This window comes from Cyprinus carpio, chromosome A17 (genome assembly GCF_018340385.1).
Source record: "Cyprinus carpio isolate SPL01 chromosome A17, ASM1834038v1, whole genome shotgun sequence".
NCBI classification, from domain to species: domain Eukaryota; kingdom Metazoa; phylum Chordata; class Actinopteri; order Cypriniformes; family Cyprinidae; genus Cyprinus; species Cyprinus carpio.
In genome coordinates, this window is record NC_056588.1 from 3,118,232 (window position 1) to 3,143,699 (window position 25,468).

At 37.0% G+C, this 25,468-nt stretch overlaps 1 protein-coding gene across 1 annotated transcript; it reads left to right on the plus strand.

Annotated features, from left to right (window-relative positions):
- Positions 1–9,533: 9,533 nt before the first annotated feature.
- LOC109112788 (F-box only protein 30-like) lies at positions 9,534–16,922 on the plus strand. The gene is made up of 3 exons (XM_042773549.1): positions 9,534–9,713; positions 12,740–14,810; positions 14,891–16,922. The coding sequence occupies exons 2-3, from the start codon at positions 12,786–12,788 to the stop codon at positions 15,092–15,094; spliced, it is 2,229 nt and encodes a 742-aa protein (XP_042629483.1). The 5' UTR covers positions 9,534–9,713; positions 12,740–12,785; the 3' UTR covers positions 15,095–16,922.
- Positions 16,923–25,468: the final 8,546 nt, after the last annotated feature.

Below are 25,468 nucleotides of genomic sequence, written 5' to 3' on the forward strand. Positions count from 1 at the left end.
GAGATGCATTTTGTTGTATATTTCCTTTGAATTTTGAGTAGTTAGCAATGTAAAAATTTTCTTTTTCAGGAAAATGCTTATAGCAGACTAATCATTTTATTTTATATATCCCCTGAAAATGCATTGATTGCAATGCCATCGTTTCACATTTTGGCATCTGACATTTGAAAATCTCCCTCACCAGTTTGAAAGACTGCCCTCCCTCTCTGTCCAAACAGTCTTAAAGACATCAACTCCATCATGGCTAAGGTGTCAGTGAACTGCCCTTGACTCAGTGTGACGGGATGTCTTTCCAAACAAGTCGTTGGGGTTCCCGAAACAGTAAAGCGTTTGCCATGCCCTTTAAAAACCCCAACAGACAAAAGAGTGAGATAAAACAAAACACCGCCCCTGTATCTCCATTCCCTTTGCATGACAAACAAACTCCTTGTCGACCAACGCACTGAGACGTACAGTGCGCCGTCTGCTAAGTGGGTTGTCGGTAGTATTTTTTCTGCTTTTGCCTGAAATCTAGTTGGTCGATGTAACATTGGTCTCCTCCCAACTTGTGCTATTCAAGTGTGGAATCTCATTGTTGGTGTGGACATCATTCAAGCTGGTGTTCCAAAGCAACTGGAGGTTCCCACTTCATTAGAGCTGTGTTTCGGAGAGCTGGAGAGAGTGCAAGCACTACGTCTGGCTCTGACAGCTAGTCGAGGTGATAACCGAGAAGAATTGGCGGAAAGGGGCGAAGACAGAACTAAATTTCAGGAGAGAAGAAACCAGAAAGGTTTTAAGGATGACACCTGTTACACTGGCACTGACATGGTCTTTGCTCTCAATATGGACAGTAACTTCTGCTGTGCAGATTGAAGAAGAAGGTTAGTCTGATTAAACACATACAAAGACAAATATGTAAATGCATTATTTTATTGTTACATGCATAAAAACCAGTTTGAATTTGGGATGTACATTTTGGCAAATTGTTGTAAAATAAACCTAAAAAGAGCTTTTTTTGCACTGTCTTCCATGCATTTCTATTTCTATTTTATAATGTTAAAAGAATCTGCCACTGCACTGCAATTAACGTACATTTTATATCTAATTTTTAAATGTTATTTGAATTTATATATATATATATGTATAGAGAGAGAGAGAGAGATTAAAAACAAATGCTATATATATATTTCTTTTGAACACTAAAGCAAGTACCATTGCAATACTTCAAAATGTATAATATATATCCAATATTAAAATATTATTATATGCAAAATGAATATTTCAGCATTCTTCTTCACTGTTTTCATCTAGAACTCAATGAGACAGTCATTTGCACCAAAGATCACATGCAAGTTATCATTCCCAGTGTGTTTTTTCTGAACAAGGAGCCACCTGTTTCCGTATGTTCATGCAATTAATTTCACAAATAATTAAACCAATTGCAATGCTTGAATTTGTTTTAAACCATTTTCACTGATCTCTGTTCAGGTTTGGGATTTGCACTTGAATGATCCTGACTGTCGAGGTGTTGAGGTTGGGAACGACTATGTCTTCAGCATCAAGACAAACCTCACGGACTGCGGCACCATTATGGTAATCATCATTAGCATCCTCAAGGCATTGTGTGTAATCATAAAACCGCTTCAGACGATCACGAGGTCTGGAGAACGTCCTCAGCCGATTTCAAACTGGTGTCAGGACATTAAAGACCTTTAAAAAGGTTGTAAACACTTGTTGCATAAAGGCAAACTTCAAATTGGGCCTCTTTGGCTGTTAAACTTAAAAATACAAACAGTAAATTTCCCTATTTTACAATCCCTTCATAGATTGAATAGTGACCACGTGCTTTGTTCACAGAATAAGCAAACCTTCTAAAAATGTCTCATGAAATATTATACATCTCTATAATTATGTGCATTGTAATAAGTGACAAACATGAGGGTTAGATATTCTTTTAAGGGAGACTTGTATTTATTTAATTATTTTTCAATATGCAAATGCACATCATTGTTCGTTTCCCTACAAATTGGCTGGCTAGTCCTTTCAGAGCTCGGAGGGGAGGACAAACAGCCATGTGGCTCTAAATTATCCTGATTTATATGGAAATGATTACTGTGTTTTCAGCCGTGGTGAATAGGCCGACCATAATTCAGTGCCGTACTTTATAGTCCTTCTTTTATTCTGCCCTACAGCCAGCCTCAAACAGCGCTACCGCAACCCAGAGGACGAGCTTCACTCTGGCACGGCATAAATCTGTACTTGAGACCACGAGTATCATTGAGAGCCTCTCTCGGGACTCAGCAGACTATTTCTTGTAAAGCCAGCAAAAGGTTAACGCAGCTTAGAAAGGGGATGAATTCCCTTCTTCTCCCCCTTTCGGAGTTTTACAAGCTTTTTTCGTACTAAAAGTAGGCCGTCTTTGGATTAGAAAAATAAAATCCTTGTTTGTTGAAATCAGCTGCTTTTGAGAATGCGATCAAGAGAGGCAGTTTTCTGTCCCTTGTACATGCAGGATTGATTTAAACTGAATAATGTGACGCAAACAGCACTAACATTTGGTGACCGTGTCAAGAAGATGTTTTTTCTCTGAATCAGGAGGTGTGTTTGTAATGATCGGGGAAATAAAAGGGCAATAAAGTTTGTTTTACCGGATGTGGTCCGGGACAATTTAGCCCCTTCATTACCACATTGTTTCCTTACGTTGACCTTTAACTTTTTATGTTTTATTGGCCCATGAATGTCACTCAGACATTATTGAACTCAATAAATATTATGCAAATTAAAGTTAGACGAGACAAAATATCTCAAAAGTCTTTCAATGTAAACTGGAAAAGGAACATTGAACAAGATAAATTATGAATTTTAGATAGCATATCCTGTAAGTTTACAAGCATTTGAAGGTTATTTGATGTCTGGAGATTTTTTTATCTCATATATAGTTTGAATACTTGGACAGTTTACTATATGCATTGTTATGGTTTCATAGATAGATAGATAGATAGATAGATAGATAGATAGATTTAAATTTCTGTTTCATGTTTTCCTCAGGCTTCAGATGATGCTCATATCATGTTCACCAACACGATCCGCAACAATGAAACCGATATCATCACCAGAAGCTACATCAATATCACGTTTGGGTGTCGATACCCCATAAACTACATGGTTCAGCAGCAAAACGGGCAGAATCTGATCAGAGTGGATGTGAGGTGAGCTTCTCTAGTCATGACATCATCAGTTAATTAAGTCTGCAAGTCCTTTTGGTTCAGAGCTCAGTCTGTCTGGGACTGCAGCACTCCATATGTATTAATGGCTTTAATTATCACTATTTTTCCAAACTTAAAAAAGGCCGAGCCCTTCACTAATTGTTTGTTTGTATGTAAACACAATAAAGGAAGCTAATGATAACAAAAGACTGCCCTGGGGTCCAACTCTAAGAGTTTCATTCAATATTCATTGAATGAACCTTTCAGCCCCTTCAATGAGCCTTTTAACATTCTCTGTCCCGCAGGACAATCACTCTGAACACGGAGGATGGAAATTTCTCGGTCTCCATGCTGCTGTATAAAGACGAAGAGTTTCAGGATAAATGGACCACTGTTCCTTCTCTCACACTTGAGGACAACATTTATGTCAAAGTTTACATGGTGTGTGTTGAGCTGAATAGATGACATTACTCACTACAAGCTACTGAGGGCTTTCATGAAAGCTGCCGTGTGTTTTCTTTATGCGGCAGTTAAGAACTGTTTGGCTCTTTGTTCTCAGATGAATGGAACTATCTATCTATCTATCTATCTATCTATCTATCTATCTATCTATCTATCTATCTATCTATCTATCGTTCTTCGTTTGATGGTTCTATCTATCTATCTATCTATCAATCTATCTATCTATCGTTCTTCGTTTGATGGTTCTATCTATCTATCTATCTATCTATCTATCTATCTATCTATCTATCTATCGTTCTTCATTTGATGGTTCTATCTGTCTGTCTGTCTGTCTGTCTGTCTGTCTGTCTGTCTGTCTGTCTGTCTGTCTATCTATCTATCTATCTATCTATCTATCTATCATTCTTCGTTTGATGGTTCTATCTATCTATCTATCTATCTATTTATCTATCTATCGTTCTTTGTTTGATGGTTTTATCCATCCATCCGTCCATCCATCCGTCCATCATTTGTTCATTCTTCATTCGATGGTTCTATTCTTATCTATCTATCGATATCTATCTATCTATCTATCTATCTATCTATCTATCTATCTATCTATCTATCTATCTATCTATCTATCTATCTATCTATCTATCTATCTATCTATCTATCTATCGTTCTTCGTTTGATGGTTCTATCTATCTGTCTGTCTATCTATCTATCTATCTATCTATCGTTCTTTGTTTGATGGTTCTATCTATCTATCTATCTATCTATCTATCTATCTATCTATCTATCTATCTATCTATCTATCTATCGTTCTTTGTTTGATGGTTTTATCCATCCATCCGTCCATCCATCCGTCCATCATTTGTTCATTCTTCATTCGATGGTTCTATCTATCTATCTATCTATCTATCTATCTATCTATCTATCTATCTATCTATCTATCTATCTATCTATCTATCTATCTATCTATCTATCGTTCTTATCTATCTATCTATCTATCTATCTATCTATCTATCTATCTATCTATCTATCTATCGTTCTTCGTTTGATCTATCTATCTATCTGTCTATCTATCTATCATATCTATCTATCTATCTATCTATCTATCTATCTATCTATCTATCTATCTATCTATCTATCTATCTATATATCGTTTCTTCGTTTGATGGTTCTATCTATCTGTCTGTCTATCTATCTATCTATCTATCTATCTATCTATCTATCTATCTATCTATCTATCTATCTATCTATCTATCTATCTATCTATCTATCGTTCTTCGTTTGATGGTTCTATCTATCTGTCTGTCTATCTATCTATCTATCTATCTATCTATCTATCTATCTATCTATCTATCTATCTATCTATCTATCTATCTATCGTTCTTTGTTTGATGGTTCTATCTATCTATCTATCTATCTATCTATCTATCTATCTATCTATCTATCTATCGTTCTTTGTTTGATGGTTTTATCCATCCATCCATCCATCATTTGTTCATTCTTCATTCGATGGTTCTGTCTATCTGTCTGTCTGTCTGTCTGTCTATCTATCTATTCATATATTAAGTATATTTCTAATATTTCTTAGAAATACTATTTTTACTAGAATACTAGAAAATACTATTTTTACTAATATTTCTTTCTACTCAAATCGACTAAATAGATATGGGAAAGATTCCATGTCCACAAATCATTTGAATCACAAATTAAACATGCCAATTCAATACTCTGTCATCATAAATGTTTTGATCCTATAATCTGTGAACAGAATATGTACCAATAATGTACCAATCTTTTTTCTTGGAAGATGGCAGCTCATATTTTGTATATCTGCATAAGAGCAATAATAATTTTCTAATGGAGTCACTATTTTAAATGTGCTAATGAAGCTTTTTATCCTGCAGATTCCAGCAAATCTGTTTCTGAGAGTGGAGAGGTGTTGGGCCACACCGACCAATGACCCATACAGCAACATTCAGTACACCTTCATCAGGGACAGGTCAGGTTTTGCCCATCAAGCATTTCATTTTAGTGATTTATAAACTAATTTTGTTTATTAACTCCCTTTCATTGTCCTCTGTGTAAATGCCCTCTTTCACAGCTTCATTATTCCTTTGCTCAGGATTTAAATGTTCACTCAATCATAATTATCACCAGAGGTGTGAAAGGATGTTGTTGAGACATGCTGTTGAAACCGTTGCTAAAGCAGCTGATGGCAAAACAAAGTATGCGCTACAGTCATGTGACGACTGTCAGCGGCCGTATGCATTGCCGTTTAACAGCTGTGCTTGTCCTTGACAACCCAAAGAGATTCTCCACCGGGAGAAAGCCATGAAGCATGCAGTTTCTTTGAACATTAGAGAAAACAGATCCAACTTAAATATCAATCCCTTGAGTACAAATATCACACTGACTTACATTTCTCTTCACATCAGCTGTCCAGTGTTGTGGAATGACCAGACACTAGCTGTGATGAAGAACGGTCAAGGACCAGAAGCTCTGTTCAGGATACAAATGTTCAAGTTTGTTGGCAGCTCCTACACAGATGTTTTCCTGCACTGCAACGTCCAGATCTGTCATAACACAGGAGGAGTGTGCCAGCCTGTGAGTTCCCATCGACACATATATATACTGCTTAAAGAAAGAAGTCACCATGCATTGATTTGATTAAAAACACAGTAAAAACAGTAATATTGTAAAATATTATTAAAATTTAAAATTACTGTTTTATATTTTAATATATACCAAAATGTAATTTATTCCTTTGATGCAAAACACAATTTTCAGCATCATTACTCCAGTCTTCAGTGTCACATGATCCTTCAGAAATCATTCTAATATGCTGATTTGCTGCTTCAGAAACATTCTTATTATTATCAATGTGCTGCTTAATATTTTTGTGGAAACAGTTATACATTTTTAGGACTCTCTGATCAATAGAAAATGCAGAAGAACAGGTTTTATTTGAAATAGTATTTTTGTATTTATGTAAAAAATCTTTACTGTCAATTTTGATCAATTTAGTGCATCCTTGCTGGATAGAAGTATTAGTCTTATTGACCTCAGACTTTTTAATGGAAGCTTATCCAAGATACCTCTGTCAGGGTCTAAAATTGGACAAAAACACCATAAAAGTACTATATATTTACCATAGAAGTAGTCCATATAACTTGCACTTGCAAGTCTTAAATCCTGCACTTTCTATCCTTTTTTAAAATGCTAACTTGAATCATCAACCACCCTTTTATATTTCACAGACAAGAAACATACCAATTTTGAACAATATGTGGTTAAATAAATAATAACCAATTTCTTGTTTTGGAGAACTTTTCCTTTAAAAATATAGTTGAGAAACATCGATTGCATCATAGTAACTTTAAACCCTCGGTGCATCACAGAACTGCTCTGCTGAAGATGCAGCAGTACGGACACGCAGGGATGTTGCATCATCTCACACAGTCTCGTATGGACCAATCAGAAGACTCAAAACTAACATGGAGAATACTAATCTGGGTAAGTCTTGTAAACTCTTCATCGGAGTCACCATACTCGCCACTGTGCTCAAACCTATTTGAACATCTCCTCTTCCAGGTTCAGATTTGCCCCCTGTGGAAACCTTTGTGTTGGGTGGTCTGCTGTTCGTCCTGATTGTCATCACAGGAGTTTTTGGGAAACTCTGGCTGCAGAGCAGAAACTCGTATCCGACCCAAGAGGCCCAGCTCACTCTCTCCAACATCCACCATATCTCAGAGGTGGCCAGCTAACTTGGGATCTCAAATACACGCAGTGTTGTGTGATTTGCGTTCAGTTTGAAAGTTTTGTCTGCTAACCTGTAGTGCATTTTATAGTAGTTGTTCTTTTTGTCATTTATTGTGAAATAAATAAGAATGCTTTTTGAATTCCTAAAAGCTTACTTGATATACTGTTCAAAATGAAATATTGAGACACTTTGTGGTTGAGAATCATCAGTTGAACATGATTATAGTTAATGTGATGATCCACACCTGTGTAAAGTGTTTTTGTAAAGTGACCGTGCACTATTTTAACACAAATGTTTCCATTTCATGCATTGTACAAAATTTAACCAATGGCTAATTTTCATCCGCAGTCCCTTGGCAGGTACTCACTAACATAAAACAAATAAATGCAGTAAAAACACACATATACATACATATGCTATCAGAGACTATGTTTTATCTGACCACAGTTCTTGCTTAAAAACCGAAGGGTAAAGTTTATATTTGTATAATAATTAATATCAGGTTTTATAGCTCTTCATTACCATTGGTAGGCTACCCATCTTCATTAGTTATGTAATGATTTCAATTAAACAAACAATAGTATTTGATATGAAGAATAGTACCCTGAACACATTTAATATCAGTTGCATGAATAATAACTAATGAATAACTAGGGCAGGTTTTAAATATTTCCCCAGTATTTAACAGTATCAACACTCAAAAAGAGAATAAATGTTTTTTTCCAAATGTACTGAAACAAATCTACTGAAAACAACAGGTTTCCGTGAGGATTAGTGTAAGGGTAAAGTAAATAAATATTGTTTCAAAATAGGCTGATGTATGAAAACCATTGTAACTATGAGAATGGCTTTAGAAGTAAACGTGCAACTGAACTGTACAATAGGAAAAAATAAAATGTAGTAGTTAATGGTGTCATATACCGTGGTACTTTAAATGATACTCCAAAATACTAAACAGTATGGTATTATCATGGGACTTTGTGTGTGTGTATGTACAAGTTTTTCTATACTGGTGGGGACTTAAAGGGTTAGTTCACCCAAAAATGAAAATTAAACTGTGTTTTACTCACCCCCGAGGCATCCTGGGTGTATATGACTTTCTTCTTTCAGACGAATCCAGTCGGAGTTATATTAAAAATTGTCTTTGATCTTTGAAAAGACTTCTTTTGGACTGAAGGAATGCAACAAGCTTGAAAGATCAAAGACGATTTTTAATATAACTCTGACTGGATTCGTCTGAAAGAAGAAAGTCATAAGCCCATTTCACACTGCACCGTCGGACCCGGCAAATTGCCGGAACATTGCCGGGTCGACTTCTGTGTGAAAGCAAACATGTCCCGGGATTGATTCCGGGATTGATCCCGGGTCGGGGACCTAGTAACATTGCCGGGTTCAGTCCCGGAACGAGCGCTGTGTGAACAAAAGCCAGAACTAATGCCGTGTTGTAGTGGTGATGATGGTTGTTGTGGGGCTATTTTTTTAGGTGTTTTTTTGGAGGATGATCGTTGTTGATGAAAAAATATGTGCAAACTGTAACGAAGCAGAGATCAGTTAATTCCTTACTTTCCGCGCTGAAGCTGAGATCGTTCACCAGCTTAAGTGAAAGTTAACGTGCCTAATGTTTTTGACTCGTACATTACACGTCACACCCTGATATCACGTGTCTTTACGGGACCTTTACGGGTTGTGTGTGAACGCGCGCACATATTCCGGGTAATCACTGGCAGTGTGAAAGTGCAAAATCTAGCGATCCGGGTACAAATGCTGGGACACATTTCCCGTCTATTTGCCGGAAACGCAGTGTGAAAGGGGCTATATACACCCAGGATGCCTCGGGAGTGAGTAAAACGCAGTCTAATTTTCATTTTTGAGTGAACTAACCCTTTAAACCTAAATACACACCAACTCATGGAGACCTAAATTGAGGTCCCCACGGGTACAAAAGCTTATAAAGTTTTTTTTGAGATTGTAAAAATGCAGAATGTTTTCTGTGAGGGCTACGTTTAGGTGTAGGGCGATAGAAAATACAGTTTGTACAGTATAAAAACCATTATGCCTATGGGGAGTCCCCCACAAGGATAGTGCACTGCGTGTGCGCGCGCGTGTGCGTGTGTGAGCGCGCGCGCGCGCTTAGTCTCCGCCCACCTATGGGCCTCCGCTCAGTCGTGTATCAGTGAGACACAGATTTGACCAGAAACAGACAGACAGCAGTGAAAACAACATCACTGTCATTATACTAGAATAAACTTTTTTTTTCTTTCATTAATTAAAACACTATCCTTATTAAACTACTGAAGTCTCGTCACTGATCAACGGTAAGTCACTTTAATGTCTGTTTTCTCACCGGCTCCGACCGAAAAGACCCGGTCTTTGTTAAAATCGCAAAATACTTGTTTGTCCCTCTTACTAACAAGATAATAGTCCATCGGTATACAACGTTTATTCCTTCCTTGTGTGTGTCGTTTTCATTTAATCTTGCATTTCGTTGCTAACCAGCTAATGCTAAAGGCTCCGTGTTTGTCAGTTTAACGAATTAAAACATTTTCCTGTCATGATATAAACACAAAGATGTTTGAGGATGGTTCGTTGGAGTTAAATCGTTGATTATTTATCGATATGTGTTAATAGGACTGTCAGGTTCATGCTGTCAGTCGTTTACTCTTGTTTAAGAACAACAACAAAAGCTGCTTCAGGTTTCATGAGTTGGGATTAAGTTTAGTGCAGAGCATATCATATTTGGGAAACATTTCACATTTAGTGTCAGATCATATGTAGGATTGTGCCATGCTTGGGATTATTAGGATCATCGTGTGTAGGACCATGGTTATGTCATGTTAAGGATGATGCATCATATGTCATATTTGGTGTCATGTAATGTTTATGAAAATTGGGATCCACAGGTTATAGGCCCTTGATTACTAAAAGATAATTAATTCAGTTCTCAGCTATCAATTACGGTATGGCATATGAGCAATTGCCATTAATGAAAATAATAAAAATATTAATGAAAAAATTAATAAAAATGAGATTTAACTATTTAATTATCTGTTTTTTAATATTTATACTGTAACTGACATACCTTAAGCAAAATAGTGTAGGCTGGCTTGAATAATAAAATTCTGAATATTTAATAAAACATTCAGGTTTTAAAAATATTTCAGTAACACTTTACAAAAAGGTTCCATTAGTGTAATGTATTAACTAGCATGAACAAACAATACATTTATTACAGTATTTATTAATCTTTGTTAATGTTAGTTAGTTAATGCATGTTAATTCACAGTGCATTAACTAATGTTAACAAGCACAACTTTTGATTTTAATAATGCATTAGTAAATGTTGAAGGTAACATGAGCTAAGAATAGTAAATGCTGTAGAAGTATTGTCCATGCTTCATTCGTGTTAACTAAAGTAGTTAACTAATGAACCTTATTGTAAAGAGTTACCAATATTAATTTTTTTCCCACTTTGGTTGTGATAGTCATTTTTCATTCTCTTGTTTCAAGGAATGCATCCTATTTGAAAAATAAATTAGATTAAATTGTATTATTATGCAACAGTAATAAATTTCTGTCATATTTACCTGAATTTTATACAGTAAAGTGGTTCATTTAAGCATTAGAATCTTTTTGTTGTTGTTGTTGTTGTTGTTGTTGGAAAACTGTAGGAAGACATTAGCTCATTATGAATCATCACCGTACCTGTTGTTGAAAAAGTTGGTCAATGTGTTCTCTACTTGGCAATTACTTAGCAATTTTTGTTTTTTGATTTCTGTATGTGTAAAATTAACCTATAATGATTCCAATTTGATTGCATTTTATTTTGTGATTTGCTGGACTGATAAGCTGAATTTTCTGTTCTAATAAAGGCACAAAATAAAATGCATAGAACGTATAAAACGTATAGAAGTCTGTCTAATAATCAAATAGAACGGTTAAACAACGGAATTAAAATGTATACAAAAAGTATTATAACGATTGCTTTTATATTATTAGTAATAGAATGGCAAACATACTTTTTTGTTTGCCGTCAGCATTCAGCAAATATGCATTTATATCATTTAAACAAATCTTTGAATGACTAATGAACATTTAATTTCACAAAACTTGCAAACTTGGTCGAATCCAGCTGTGAGATCTTGTGAAGTGTGCATTTGTATCCTGCATGATCGCATGTTCTCTGCGTGACGGTCGGTCCGTGTGAATTGAATGCTGACCGGAGGGAAGTTCAGCTTCACTGGAGACGCGTGATCGAAAAACTTGAAACTCATGATTTCAAATTATGCTGCGCTTTATGCATTTGCCCACAGTCATATTCATGTTATTTTCACTGTGTGCTGTATGTAAAATGCACACAAACTTCCCAGAATACAGAGTGCCCTGTTGGTTACAGTGCTTACTTCCTTTTTAATTATATTTTTATTAAATATTTATTCATTTGTGATATACTTTTTCATCTAAAGTATTTTTATTTCCGTTTTCAAATGATTTCAAATTTCTTAAATATCAATTAAAATAAATAAAATTATATCGGCCATCGGCCACCCTGCTTTCTAAGATATCGGCATAGATTTCGGCTGTCAAAAAAACAATATCGGTTGACCCCTAAAGCATGCTGTCTGTTGTAAGTCCTTATGAGTGATTGCTTGTGAAACTGTATGTCATACTGCACTCGAGCACTACATACCAGACACCTAAGTATTCAGAAAACATCCTCAGATGTGTTTTGCTGTTTCAAAAGAAGCCATCACAAGACGTGGCAGGCTGACATGCCGGCATTGTGCACAAATGTTTCGCAATGTTTATGCCCAGCTGGTATTACGAGGACTATGTTGAAAGTCAGCTTGGTGATTCAAACTTACACCACATCATGACAGACCCCCACCCACCACCTTAACCCAAGTAACTCAGACAGATTGCATTTAGGTCATGCCGGCTGAGTCTAACTGCACATGTCCAGCCAAGCCCTGTCATGCTGGAGAGAGAGAAGCTTCTTGAATGACATTGCTTATGGAAGTGTTTCTTTTGAGTGGAAGCCATGACTGATTCCTGTAACATACCGTTCAGAAACAAGGGGTCATGTTCCTTCTAAATCCTCGAAGAACCAGCGTGACTGTGCAAATCTAGGACAGTTGTGAAATGGCAGTGCAATGGTTTAGTATTTTGGTAAACATACGGCGAGAGGGCAACGGGGTCTGATTTACACTTATCCCTTTTAAGAGACGGGGGGGGACTTTCCCCATTAATGGCGTACATAGATTTTAAGCCGTGTGATGTTGTACACAACGTGTGTGTTCAAAATAAGATCAGGTCTAACAATCTGTTTTCTTTTCTTCCACAGTGTTTGGCATTGCATCTTTGAGTTAAGCGACTCACTTATATTTGCAATGGAGGAGCTTCATATCCATTGCCTGAAATGTGTCAACCGCCGATGTATGATAAGACCAGAACCTAATGTTTCCTGTGACCTTATGGGTTGCCCTCTTGTGTGTGGAGCAGTTTTCCACTCATGCAAACTGAATGAACATCGCTTGCTGTGTCCATACGAAAGAGTCCCGTGTCTGAACTTTGGATTTGGATGTCCGTTCAACCTTGCCAGAGTCAAAATGGCACAGCACCTTGAAACATGCCCAGCCAGCATTGTGTGTTGCACTATGGAATGGAATCGATGGCCAGTGAGTTACTCAGATCGCAATTCCTACGATAACTTGAGTAAGGAGGTTTGTGATGTGGAGCAGCTCGACATGGCTTTGGCTCTCCAGGATCAGCGGATGTTGCTGGAGTCGCTTAAAGTGGCGACCACTGTGACAAAAGCTCTGGAAGAGCAAAATCAGGACAATTCTAGCCACCAGGAGTCGAACCCTGAAAATGAATTCATTGAAACGGACGAGGAACCGTATGGTGGACCTTACACAACTTCAGTGGAAAACAGTAGAAGCTTTGTCGCCACTTTGGACGTTCTCCGTAGTGCAAAAAATATTGACTTCATTGTGGAGAATACCAGTGGTGAGGAACAGAATGGAGATTGCAGCGGTGTCAGGAATGGCGATGGGGAGTTTAACAATGACACAACAAAGGAAAGTGACACTGATTCGGATTCTGATCTGGGAGCGGTAGGCGGTGCTGATTGTCCTTTTCCAGTAGACCCTGAAGATGAAAGAGATGATTGGTTGGAGAACAGTGGATGCGGTGAATCTTCTGAAGAAGAAGGCGAAAAGAATGGTGGGATAGAACTCAGTGAACTTCATAATGAAGGGGATGGTGACAGCCAGGTCAGACTTGAAAGGGTCAGTTGCTCTTCAAACGTAAGGCAGGTTTTACCTGATCATTCCATACCTGTTCTAGCACAGGAGCCTGAAATGGCCCACTTGCCTCAGCTACCTCTTCCTTTGCCCATCCCTGTGCCTAACCTGATGCACAACAATGTTCTGCACCATTTGCCTTTCAGAATTGAGGACCGATGGCTGTTGCGCAAGTTGGAAAATCTCCAGGCACTCAGGGGAATGAACTTGTTTACAATCAACGGGCGAAGGACTCTGTTTTCCGACCCCTATTTATTCAAAGCCAAGATGGTGGACAAGGCAGTGGACACATCAGACCTTGAGGTGGCAGATGATCTGATGGGTCTTCATGGCATTGACCTCATCACCGCTGCCTTGCTCTTTTGTTTGGGAGACTCACCAGGAGGTAGGGGCATCTCAGACTGCCGCTTTGTAGACGGTTATCACATTGACTTTGGTACACAGACCTTCTCCCTCCCTTCTGCCATACTGGCAACCAGCACCATGGTTGGTGACATCGCCTCAGCTTCTGCCTGTGACCACGCCAGTCCACAACTCTCCAACCCCAGTCCATTTCACACCCTCAGACTAGACCTCGTTCTGGAGTGTGTGGCACGCTATCAGACCAAACAGCGCTCGATGTTCACCTTCGTATGCGGACAGCTGTTTCGCAGGGATGAATTCTCCTCCCATTTTAAGAATGTCCATGGTGACATACATGCTGGCCTTAATGGTTGGATGGAGCAAAGGTGCCCATTGGCGTACTATGGATGCACCTTCTCACAAAGAAGGTTCTGTCCTTCGGTACAAGGTTTCAGAGTCATCCATGACCGACACCTGGGCTCTTTTGGTGTGCAGCCTGGATTAGCAGCTTGTCCCAATGAGCCTCTATCTAGAACTGACACCTGTCAGTTCAGGTCCCACTGTGATCACCTTAGTGACCTGCCCTTTGAGTTACTCCAGTATATTGCGAGCTTCTTGGATGGCTTTAGCCTGTGCCAACTCTCCAGGGTGTCTCGCACTATGAGGGACGTGTGTGCTAGTCTTCTTCAGTCCCGCGGCATGGTGGTCCTGCTCTGGGAGAAGACAAAGCAAGTTGATGGAACCTCGTCTTGGCAGATACAAGACAAGGTAATTAGAGAGTATTCACCTTGTTGTTATGTCTTGAAACACCAAGCACAAATCTAAATTGCTGATGTTTTTCGTTTTAGGTATGGAGGTTCAGTACGGCATTTAACACTGTGAACGAGTGGAAGTTTGCCAACATTTCCAGCATGGCCGACCACCTCAAGATGTGCACATTCAACACCATAACACGGAGAGAAGAGGCTGTCCCACTTCCATGTATGAGTTTTACAAGAGAACTTACAAAAGAGGGACGCTCTCTACGTTCAGTGCTTAAACCGGTGATATAGACTGTAGTCAAAATGCAGAAGAGGATTTCATTTTAGAATATAACATGCCTTATGTGTTTAGATGAACCATGGGATTGTTTGGCAATGTATTCATTAAAATAAGAGCCTAAACTTGATAAACCACTTTTGGAAGAGATGTTTTTTTGTTTCGTTTTTTATAAACAATATCTACCTGCTGTATTGATGATGGTTGTGCTGTTTTGCGTTTTTGATACAATATATTCAGTCTTTTTTTTTTCTTTTTTCTATAAATTTGTTGCTTTTCTTGAACTATGTAGCTTCAACCCAGAAACACTGAATTTTTAAAATGGTGATGACCAAACAAAAAACCATTGTCTGCATTTTTGTAATGCAGGAATACACAATACAAGGGTTTCTATCATGAAGATCAGTGGTTCTTAACTGGTTTTACTTTTGGACCCAAATTTACATTGTACCTGAAATGGTGACTGTAAGCTGTCTTTTCTGTTGCCTTGGTCATGTTAGCATTGTTGTTTTTTTGTGTGTTTTTTTTTTTGTTTTTTTTTTGCCTGTTTTCACAGAACAGACCAGCAAACAACCAGTTGAGAACCACTTATGTAGACTTTAATCTCCTGATTTGTCTCATTTAAAAGTCTATAAATGATAGTCTTATACATTTTTCCCTTTTTATCAGTTTGTCAGAATGAAAACATAACAGTTCATTCTCTGAGAAGCATTTATGGTATCCAGTTTTAGTTTAGTTGTATACAACACTTAGAACTTGATACTGTCACACATAACACTCCCAGTGGTCATCCTCTGTGTCTTTTGAAAAGTAAACGGATTCATGTAAATGTACTTTATCTATATTGATGGCATGTGCTGCATTACAATCTCCCTGATGCTGAGTCACTGCACAAAACCTGCAGGGCAGGTACAAGACTGCAGTTGTAGCCTGTTTTTGGTGGCATACAGTGCATGTGCAGATGTATTTCTCTGTCTCTCAAGGGTTTAACATCAAGCATATGCCATTATAGACAGTTTATCTGTGAGAAACTTGATGTGAGCTTGTGATTCTCTTCCACTTTTATTTGTTGATGGTTTAAAAGTCAAGTTTACAGTATGTTTTCAGGTGTGCAGTTACAGTTTTTCAGTTTGCTAAACAGTCTGAAATGTTGCAATATTTTCAGTCTTGTTTAAGGAATTAGCTGTGTGATATGACAGTCCTTACGTTTATGTTGTGTGATGACAATAGAGCAATATTCTGAAACGTTTGAGTTTCTGAATCTAATTCTAGCATCTTTGAGAACTGAAGAGTCATAAAATGCTTATTTTTAAAGACTTTATCAGAGTTAACATCAGTCGAAGTGCAAAATGTTGTCTTTGAGTGTTTTTTTTTGTTTGTTTGTTTTTGTTTTTTTGCTGAAGGAACAAATGCATTCATTTATTGCATCGTTTTTTGTTTTTGAAGAATTGTGATTTTTGAATCTATTTAAATATATTTACTCTTAAGTTTTCCAGCCATAAATATTATTATATGAGTGAACTCAGGTATTTAAAGATGAACTGTGGAAAGGTTAGGTCAGAAAAAGTACTATTTGGTTTCCTTTCCTTTTTTTTTTTTTTTTTTTGAAAGTAAGTGTACAATTAATTTACTCTCCAAACCCTGACATTTTTGTAATACAGTTTTCATATTTGCAGTTTTATATGACCTCATAGTTCTCAAACCCATTTTTCTATTGTAAATAATCAAAACGTTTGTCCATCTGTAGGTTAACTAACCTAAACAGTTGTTTCACATCAGCAGTTGTATCATCATTTGCATTTTTTTAATAATATTTTAATTTAATAAAGTGTGAGAAATCCAGGTTGCCTGTGTGCCATTTTATCAGACTCCCGATATACAGCGAACCAAGTATCAAAAGATTTTACATAAAGTTAATCAACGCTGGCAGAGAAATTAATTTGCCAGTGTGAAATCAATCATGTAATGGCAGGATGGTATTTTTTTAAGCATTGAAATGTTAAAAGTATTCTAATAAGCTGTGGATCCACATTTATCACTTAAGCGCATGATGTGACTGATTTTACAGATGTTTTATAATAGCATCACTCTTATGTTTGAAAAGTGCTTTACCACCAGATGGTGCTGCTGTATTCAGAATCAGAACATGCTTATCAAAAATCACAGGTCCTGAGAGAAATTTTTTAATGAAACAATTTTCTTCCTAAGGACAATATTAAATGTTCATTAAAGTTGGATCTGGCTTTTGATCCAACTTTTTGATCCTCCCTCTCCTCATTTTTGAAAGGGTCACTCTATCTCAGTATAATTTTGCCTGTGGGCCGAAACATACACATAGACGTGAAAAACCATGATAAATGTCCTGAATGGATCCAGGGCTGTGGTCAGGTGTGCTCATCTGTTTCAGAAACCTTAATGGAAATTGGCTTTTACAGCAGAGTTCTCAGAAGGGTTTAGAGAGACAAATAATACACCCAGAACTGTGACCACATTTCTTAAGCTAAACAAAGAAGCATAGCTTTCTGATGCAATAACGTTCTTCAATAAATGATGCATGCCTTCATAATAATCTTTACAGAGACAATGGATATATCCTTAATCCTTAAGGAGGGGTGTTTTTTAGCAACAACTCTATTGTCTGCTCTGCATTTTAATTAGTATTATGTAATACCGTAATTACCAATTACATAATGAATGACCATTACCTCATTAAACAGGCATTAGAGAAAAGTTTCCATCATCTCCTAAAACAAACGAGAATATTTCATGTAATCTTTAGATGTGTGGGTGGCTTTCATAGCATCCTGGTTAGAGAAATAGAAAGTTGTGACTGAAAAAAAAAAAAAAAAACAGGACACCATCAGTGTAGCTGAGATGATAATCAGACAAGAGATTAAAAATAGCATCCTGTTCAAAACATACTTAATTAATCATGCATTATTGATATTCAGTTCAGTTCAGAGATTCAGTTTGAGACTGATTAAGAGTAATCTTTTAATTAAATGATGCCTAAACAAGACTTTTAAAATTCATTATCAACATTTGTCTATAAAATCCAGCAGGAACATCTGAGACAAAAATATATATTTATTACAATGCCGCTTTCAAGTTCAAATCCAAAGAAGTTTAATGGTGACACACAGAAGCTTTTCACAACAGCAACAATATGAGTTAAGAATATAATTGTAAGGAGTTGCACCAAAACACACAATATAGTGTCATACGTAAGATGCACACAGCAAACAAATGTATGAAAACACATTTTGGAATAAAGATGGAGGAAAACATCTACTACTGTACATAACATATCCAATATCAATGGAATTGGAAAAGAAACACTCCACTTGTGTGATTCCTTTTCAAATTGATGATTTTGCCCTATAGGGGGAAGTCATGGCCTAATGGTTAGAGAGTCGGGTTGCAATCCAAGGGTTGTGAGTTCGAGTCTCGGGCCGGCAGGAATTGTAGGTGAGGGGAGTGAATGTACAGCGCTCTCTCCACCCTCAATACCATGACTGAGGTGCCCTTGAGCAAGGCACCGAACCCAAACTGCTCCCCGGGCGCCGCTGCATAAATGGCTGCCCACTGCTCCCGGTGTGTGTTCACTGCTGTGTGTGTGCACTTTGGATGGGTTAAAAGCAGAGCACAAATTCTGAGCATGGGTTACCATACTTGGCTGTGTGTCACGTCACTTTCACTTTTTGTCACTTATTGGTTGTGTGTAGTGTAATGCAATATATGTAGACCGAGTTTGCAGGCGGTTTAAAATGAAAATTCCTTGATGAATTTGTTTCTTAGCAAAACACACAGCTTTTTCCACTTCACAAGGCATTATATTGATGTACTGGAGTGGTGTGGATTATTGTGATGTTTTTATCAGCTGTTCGGACTCTCATTCTGACGGCACCCATTCACTTCAAAGGATCCATTAGTGAGCAAGTGATGGAATGCTACATTTCTCCAAACTCATCTGAATGGCTTGAGAACATTTTCAGCAAATTTTCATTTTTGGGGGAGGAACTTTTCCTTTAAAGCAGACTTTGCATTGCTCAGAACTGATTGTCATAGTGACCGAGAACATGTACACTTTATCAGTGGCATTTAAGCATGCCAGCAGTCTCTCTGGGAGGACATCCATGGGGGTGTGAATCCCCCCAGCGAGCGATCTGTCTGTACGGTCATCCTCTAGCGAACAGCTCACAGATAAACAAAACCAATCTGCACTGCGGGTCGACTAACACTTAGAACTTGATACTGTCCACACATAACACGTCCCAGTGGTCATCCTCTGTGTCTTTTGAAAAAGTAAACTGATTCATTTAATGTACTTTATCTATATTGATGGCATGTGCTGGATTACAATCTCCCTGATGCTGGAGGTCAACTGCAACAAAACCTGCAGGGCAGTTACAAGACTGCAGTTGGTAGCCTGTTTTTGGTGGCAGAACAGTGCATGTGCAGATGTATTTCTCTGTCCTCTCAAGGGTTTAACATCAAGCATATGCCATTATAGAACAGTTTATCTGTGAGAAACTTGATGTGAGCTTGTGATTCTCTTCACTTTTATTTGTTGATGGTTTAAAAGTCAAAAGTTTACAGTATGTTTTCAGGTGTGCAGTTACAGTTTTTCAGTTTTGCTAAACAGTCTGAAATGTTGCAATATTTTTCAGTTCTTGGTTTAAGGAATTAGCTGTGTGATATTGACAGTCCTTACGTTTATGTTGTGTGATGACAATAGAGCAATATTCTGAAACGTTTGAGTTTCTGAATCTAATTCTAGCATCTTTGAGAACTGAAGAGTCATAAAATGCTTATTTTTAAAGACTTTATCAGAGTTAACATCAGTCGAAGTGCAAAATGTTGTCTTTGAGTGTTTTTCAATTCAAACTATTCAATTCAAACTATTGCTGAAGGAACAAATGCATTCATTTATTGCATCGTTTTTTGTTTTTGAAGAATTGTGATTTTTGAATCTATTTAAATATATTTACTCTTAAGTTTTCCAGCCATAAATATTATTATATGAGTGAACTCAGGTATTTTAAAGATGAAGTTGGGGGGGGGCTGTGGAAAGGTTAGGTCAGAAAAAGTACTATTTGGTTTCCTTTTTCAGATTTTTTTTTTTTTTTTTTTTGAAAGTAACGTGTACAATTAATTTACTCTCCAAACCCGGACATTTTTGTAATACAGTTTTCATATTTGCAAGTTTTATATGACCTCATAGTTTCTCAAAACCCATTTTTTCTATTGTAAATAATCAAAAAAACGTCGTTGTCCATCTGTAGGTTAACTAACCTAAACAGTTGTTTCACATCAGCAGTTGTATCATCATTTTGCAGTTTTTTTTTAATAATATTTTTAATTTAATAAAGTGTGAGGAAATCCAGGTTTGCCTGTGTGCCATTTTATCAGACGCCCGATATACAGCGAACCAAGTAGATCAAAAGATTTTACATAAAGTTAATCAACGCTGGCAGAGAAATTAATTTGCCAGTGTGCATCAATCATGTAATGGCAGAGGATGGTGCTTATTTTTTTAAGCATTGAAATGTTAAAAGTATTCTAATAAGCTGTGGATCCACATTTATCACTTAAGCGCATGATGTGACTGATTTTACAGATGTTTTATATAGCATCACTCTTATGTTTGAAAAGTGCTTTAACCACCAGATGGTGCTGCTGTATTCAGAATCAGAACATGCTAATCAAAAATCACAGGTCCTGAGAGAAATTTTTTAATGAAACAATTTTCTTCCTAAGGATAATATTAAATGTTCATTAAAGTTGGATCTGGCTTTGATCCAACTTTTTTGATCCCCCTCTCCTCATTGTTGAAAGGGTCACTCATCTCAGTATAATTTTGCCTGTGGGCCGAAACATACACATAGACGTGAAAAACCATGATAAATGTCCTGAATGGATCCAGGGCTGTGGTCAGGTGTGCTCATCTGTTTCAGAAACCTTAATGGAAATTGGCTTTTACAGCAGAGTTTCTCAGAAGGGTTTAGAGAGACAATATAATACAACCCAGAACTGTGACCACCTTTCTTAAGCTAAACAAAGAAGCATAGCTTTCTGATGCATAACGTTTCTTCAATAATGATGCATGCCTTCATAATAATCTTTTACAGAGACACTGGATATATCCTTAATCCTTAAGGAGGGGTGTTTTTTAGCAACAACTCTATTGTCTGCTCTGCATTTTAATTAGTATTATGTAATACCGTAATTACCAATACATAATGAATGACCATTACCTCATTAAACAGGCATTAGAGAAAAGTTTCCATCATCTCCTAAAACAAACGAGAATATTTTCATGTAATCTTTAGATGTGTGGGCGGCTTTCATAGCATCCTGGTTAGAGAAATAGAAAGTTGTGACTGAAAAAAACAAAAAAAACAGGACACCATCAGTGTAGCTGAGATGATAATCAGACAAGAGATTAAAAATAGCATCCTGTTCAAAACATACTTAATTAATCATGCATTATTGATATTCAGTTCAGTTCAGAGATTCAGTTTGAGACTGATTAAGAGTAATCTTTTAATTAAATGATGCCTAAACAAGACTTTTAAAATTCAAAATTTGTCTATAAAATCCAGCAGGAACATCTGAGACAAAAATATATATTTATTACAATGCCGCTTTTCAAGTCAAATCCAAAGAAGTTTAATGGTGACACAGAAGCTTTTCACAACAGCAACAATATGAGTTAAGAATATAATTGTAAGGAGTTGCACCAAAACACACAATATAGTGTCATACGTAAGATGCACACAGCAAACAAATGTATGAAACACATTTTGGAATAAAGATGGAGGAAACATCTACTACTGTACATATCCAATATCAATGGAATTGGAAAAGAAACACTCCACTTGTGTGATTCCTTTTCAAATTGATGATTTTGCCCTATAGGGGGAAGTCATGGCCTAATGGTTAGAGAGTCGGGTTGCATCCAGGGTTGTGAGTTTCGAGTCTCGGGCCGGCAGGAATTGTAGGTGAGGGAGTGAATGTACAGCGCTCTCTCCACTCTCCACCCTCAATACCATGACTGAGGTGCCCTTGAGCAAGGCACCGAACCCCCAACTGCTCCCCGGGCGCCGCTGCATAAATGGCTGCCCACTGCTCCCGGTGTGTGTTCACTGCTGTGTGTGTGCACTTTGGATGGGTTAAAAGCAGAGCACAAATTCTGAGCATGGGTTACCATACTTGGCTGTATGTCACGTCACTTTCACTTTTTGTCACTTATAGATGGACAACAGTGCAGTGCAATATGTAGACGAGTTTGCAGCGGTTTAAAATGAAAATTCCTTGATGAATTTGTTTCTTAGAAACACACAGCTTTTCCACTTCACAAGGCATTATATTGATGTACTGGAGTGGTGTGGATTATTGTGATGTTTTTATCAGCTGTTCGGACTCTCATTCTGACGGCACCCATTCACTTCAAAGGATCCATTAGTGAGCAAGTGATGGAATGCTACATTTCTCCAAACTCATCTGAATGGCTTGAGAACATTTTCAGCAAATTTTCATTTTTGGGGGAGGAACTTTTCCTTTAAAGCAGACTTTGCATTGCTCAGAACTGATTGTCATAGTGAGAGAACATGTACACTTTTATCAGTGGCATTTAAGCATGCCAGCAGTCTCTCTGGGAGGACATCGCATGGGGTGTGATCAGCGAGCGATCTGTCTGTACGGTCATCCTCTAGCGAACAGCTCACAGATAAACAAACACATCTGCACTGCGGTCGACTCCAGCTCTTATCAGTTTGAGGAGCAGAAGACAGCGATGATGAAAGTCCTGTCACACTAAAACTGCATCAGTCATCTCGGTGTGGGCTGTGAGATGCTCTTACATGGGTGATGCAAGATGAAATCTTATGCAAAGAACTCAAACTTCAGATCCCAGGGCACCAGTATCTCATCTGATTGAGGAGTCTCACGTGAAGTTGCCAGAAACATCCCCAGATCTAAAGGCAGAAGGATAGATTATGAAAGCTTGTTTCTGCCACAGGACTGAAACAAAATAAAAATGGCTGTTGTGACTTTTTTCCCCATGATTCTGTGTTAATATCTGGAGATTCTGACTTTTTCTCAGAACTGCAAAATATAAACTCAGAAAGTCAGAATTGCGAAGAAGAAAAGTCTGGATTGTGAGATATAAACTCTCAGTCGCAAGGGAAAAAAGTCAGAATTGTGAGATAAAAAAAATTGCAATTATTATTTCACTTTATTTTTTATTCATTGTTGAAATCAGATAGATAGATCTGTGAGATGCAATAGATTTGTGAGATGCAAACTCGGAATTGCAAGAAAAAAGTCCAAACTATGAAATAAAAAGTCGTAATTACCTCTTATTCTGTGGTTGATTAAATCAGGCTTCCATAGTGGATACTTGATTGAATCTTAAGTTTGAAAGCTTAAACTGTATAATTTATATAATCTTCTTATTAAACAAATTATGATGGTCTCTAAGTGCATAAATTCTGTAGAAATTGTATGAAATAAATTTGACACGAAGGCTGTGTCTGAAATTGCATACTAAGTATGTATTTGTGTTCAATAAAGTATGAATGTGTGTAGAATGAGTGTAATCCAGACGTACTGCATTCATCATGCTGTCACTGTCATGTGACCTACCAGCATCAGTTGTGTCGCTTCACTGCCACTCACAGATCCTCTGCCATGGCCTCATGGGATAATAAAGTGTCCATTTGATGCGCAATTCAGAATCTTGATGGAAATAGAAGGTCATCTGGGAACGTTTTGCCAATTATTTTTTGAATACTGTGAATTTGGGCATACTAGTCTCTTTTCAAATACTGTTTTTGGTCTTCTATATATTAGGGAAGCATGTGATTTTGGATCGAGCCATATAGTAGGCTATATGAAGTTGTTTTGCTAGCATTCGTAAGGCATCAGATCACCAGAGGCGTCAGAAACACATCAGTGGCCCTCAGCGTGTATCAGGTGACATGATGCAGGTACCTGTCCGCCTCCAGACTCTGAGAAGGTTCCAGCTCATTCATCATCATCATCATCTCAGTGTTGGATGAGCTCTGATGTGCACATGGAGCTGCTCTCTCATCAGTCTGAGCGTGGATGTCGTCTGCACACCTGCAAAGATGACAGATCATTTTGCATACTCTTTTACATAATATTTTCATTGCTTACATATTATTGCATTTTGCATAATAGATGATGTCTAATTAATTAGCAATGATCTCAAAGGCAAGCATCAATATTGTATTGCTTAAATTGGTTTAACCCATTCTTTTGTTTAGTTTTAGATTTTACATTTTTAGAAAAAAAATCATACTATATTTATTAAAAACCTATGCTGAAAAGTGACTTGTATAGTGGTATATCAGTGGATGATGACAGACATTTTAAAGAAAAATTAAGTGAAAGCAAGCAATCAAATAATCACTTGAAATCTATCCATGCAATTAAGTTGTTAAATGCATAGCAGGTTTATTATACAGTAGTAAAGTAAAATTGTTGCCATTAAAACTTTAGTTAACTGAAATAAAATAAACCTTAACTGAAATAAAATATTTAAAAGTTGTGACCTAGGACCACAAACCCAGTCTTAAGTGTAAATTTTTTCCACTTTAAAACTGGGATTTATACACTATCTGAAAGCTGAATAAATAAGCTTTCCACTGATGTATGGTTTATTAGGATCAGACAATATTTGGTCGAGATACAACTATTTGAAAATCTGGAATCTGAGGGTGCAAAAAAATCTAAATATTGAGAAAATCATCTTTAAAGTTGTCCAAATGAAGTTCTTAGCAAAGCATATTACTTATCAAAAATTAAGTTTTGATATATTTACAGTAGGAATATTACTAAATATTTTCATGGAACATGATCTTTACTTAATATGCTAATGATTTTTGGCATAAAAGAAGAATCTATAATTTTGACCCATACAATGTATTTTTGGCTATTGCTACAAATATACCCCAGCGACTTAAGACTGCTTTTGTGCTTCAGGCTCACAAATGTACTTTAAACTCATTTTAAAATTTCAAATTTTCATAGTTTATAATAAAAAAATAATAATAAACACTGTAGACAAATTTAAAAGAAAAAAAAACAACAAAATTACTGAAACTTTAACAAAACAAAATGAAAACATAAAATATAAAAATAAAAACAATCAAAATATGAATAAAAATATGAATAAAAAGTAACATTGTCACAAAAGTTCTACAGCAATGCTTATTCAAATTTTCAGAATTATTTTTTAGGATCGTTATGATTAAACAGGAGCATACTGCCATTATGTGCCTGTACTGAATTAGTCCAGATTTATTTGTGCTGGTCACAGTGAGGTCAAATATGAAATGCTCACTCATCAGTCTGTTAGT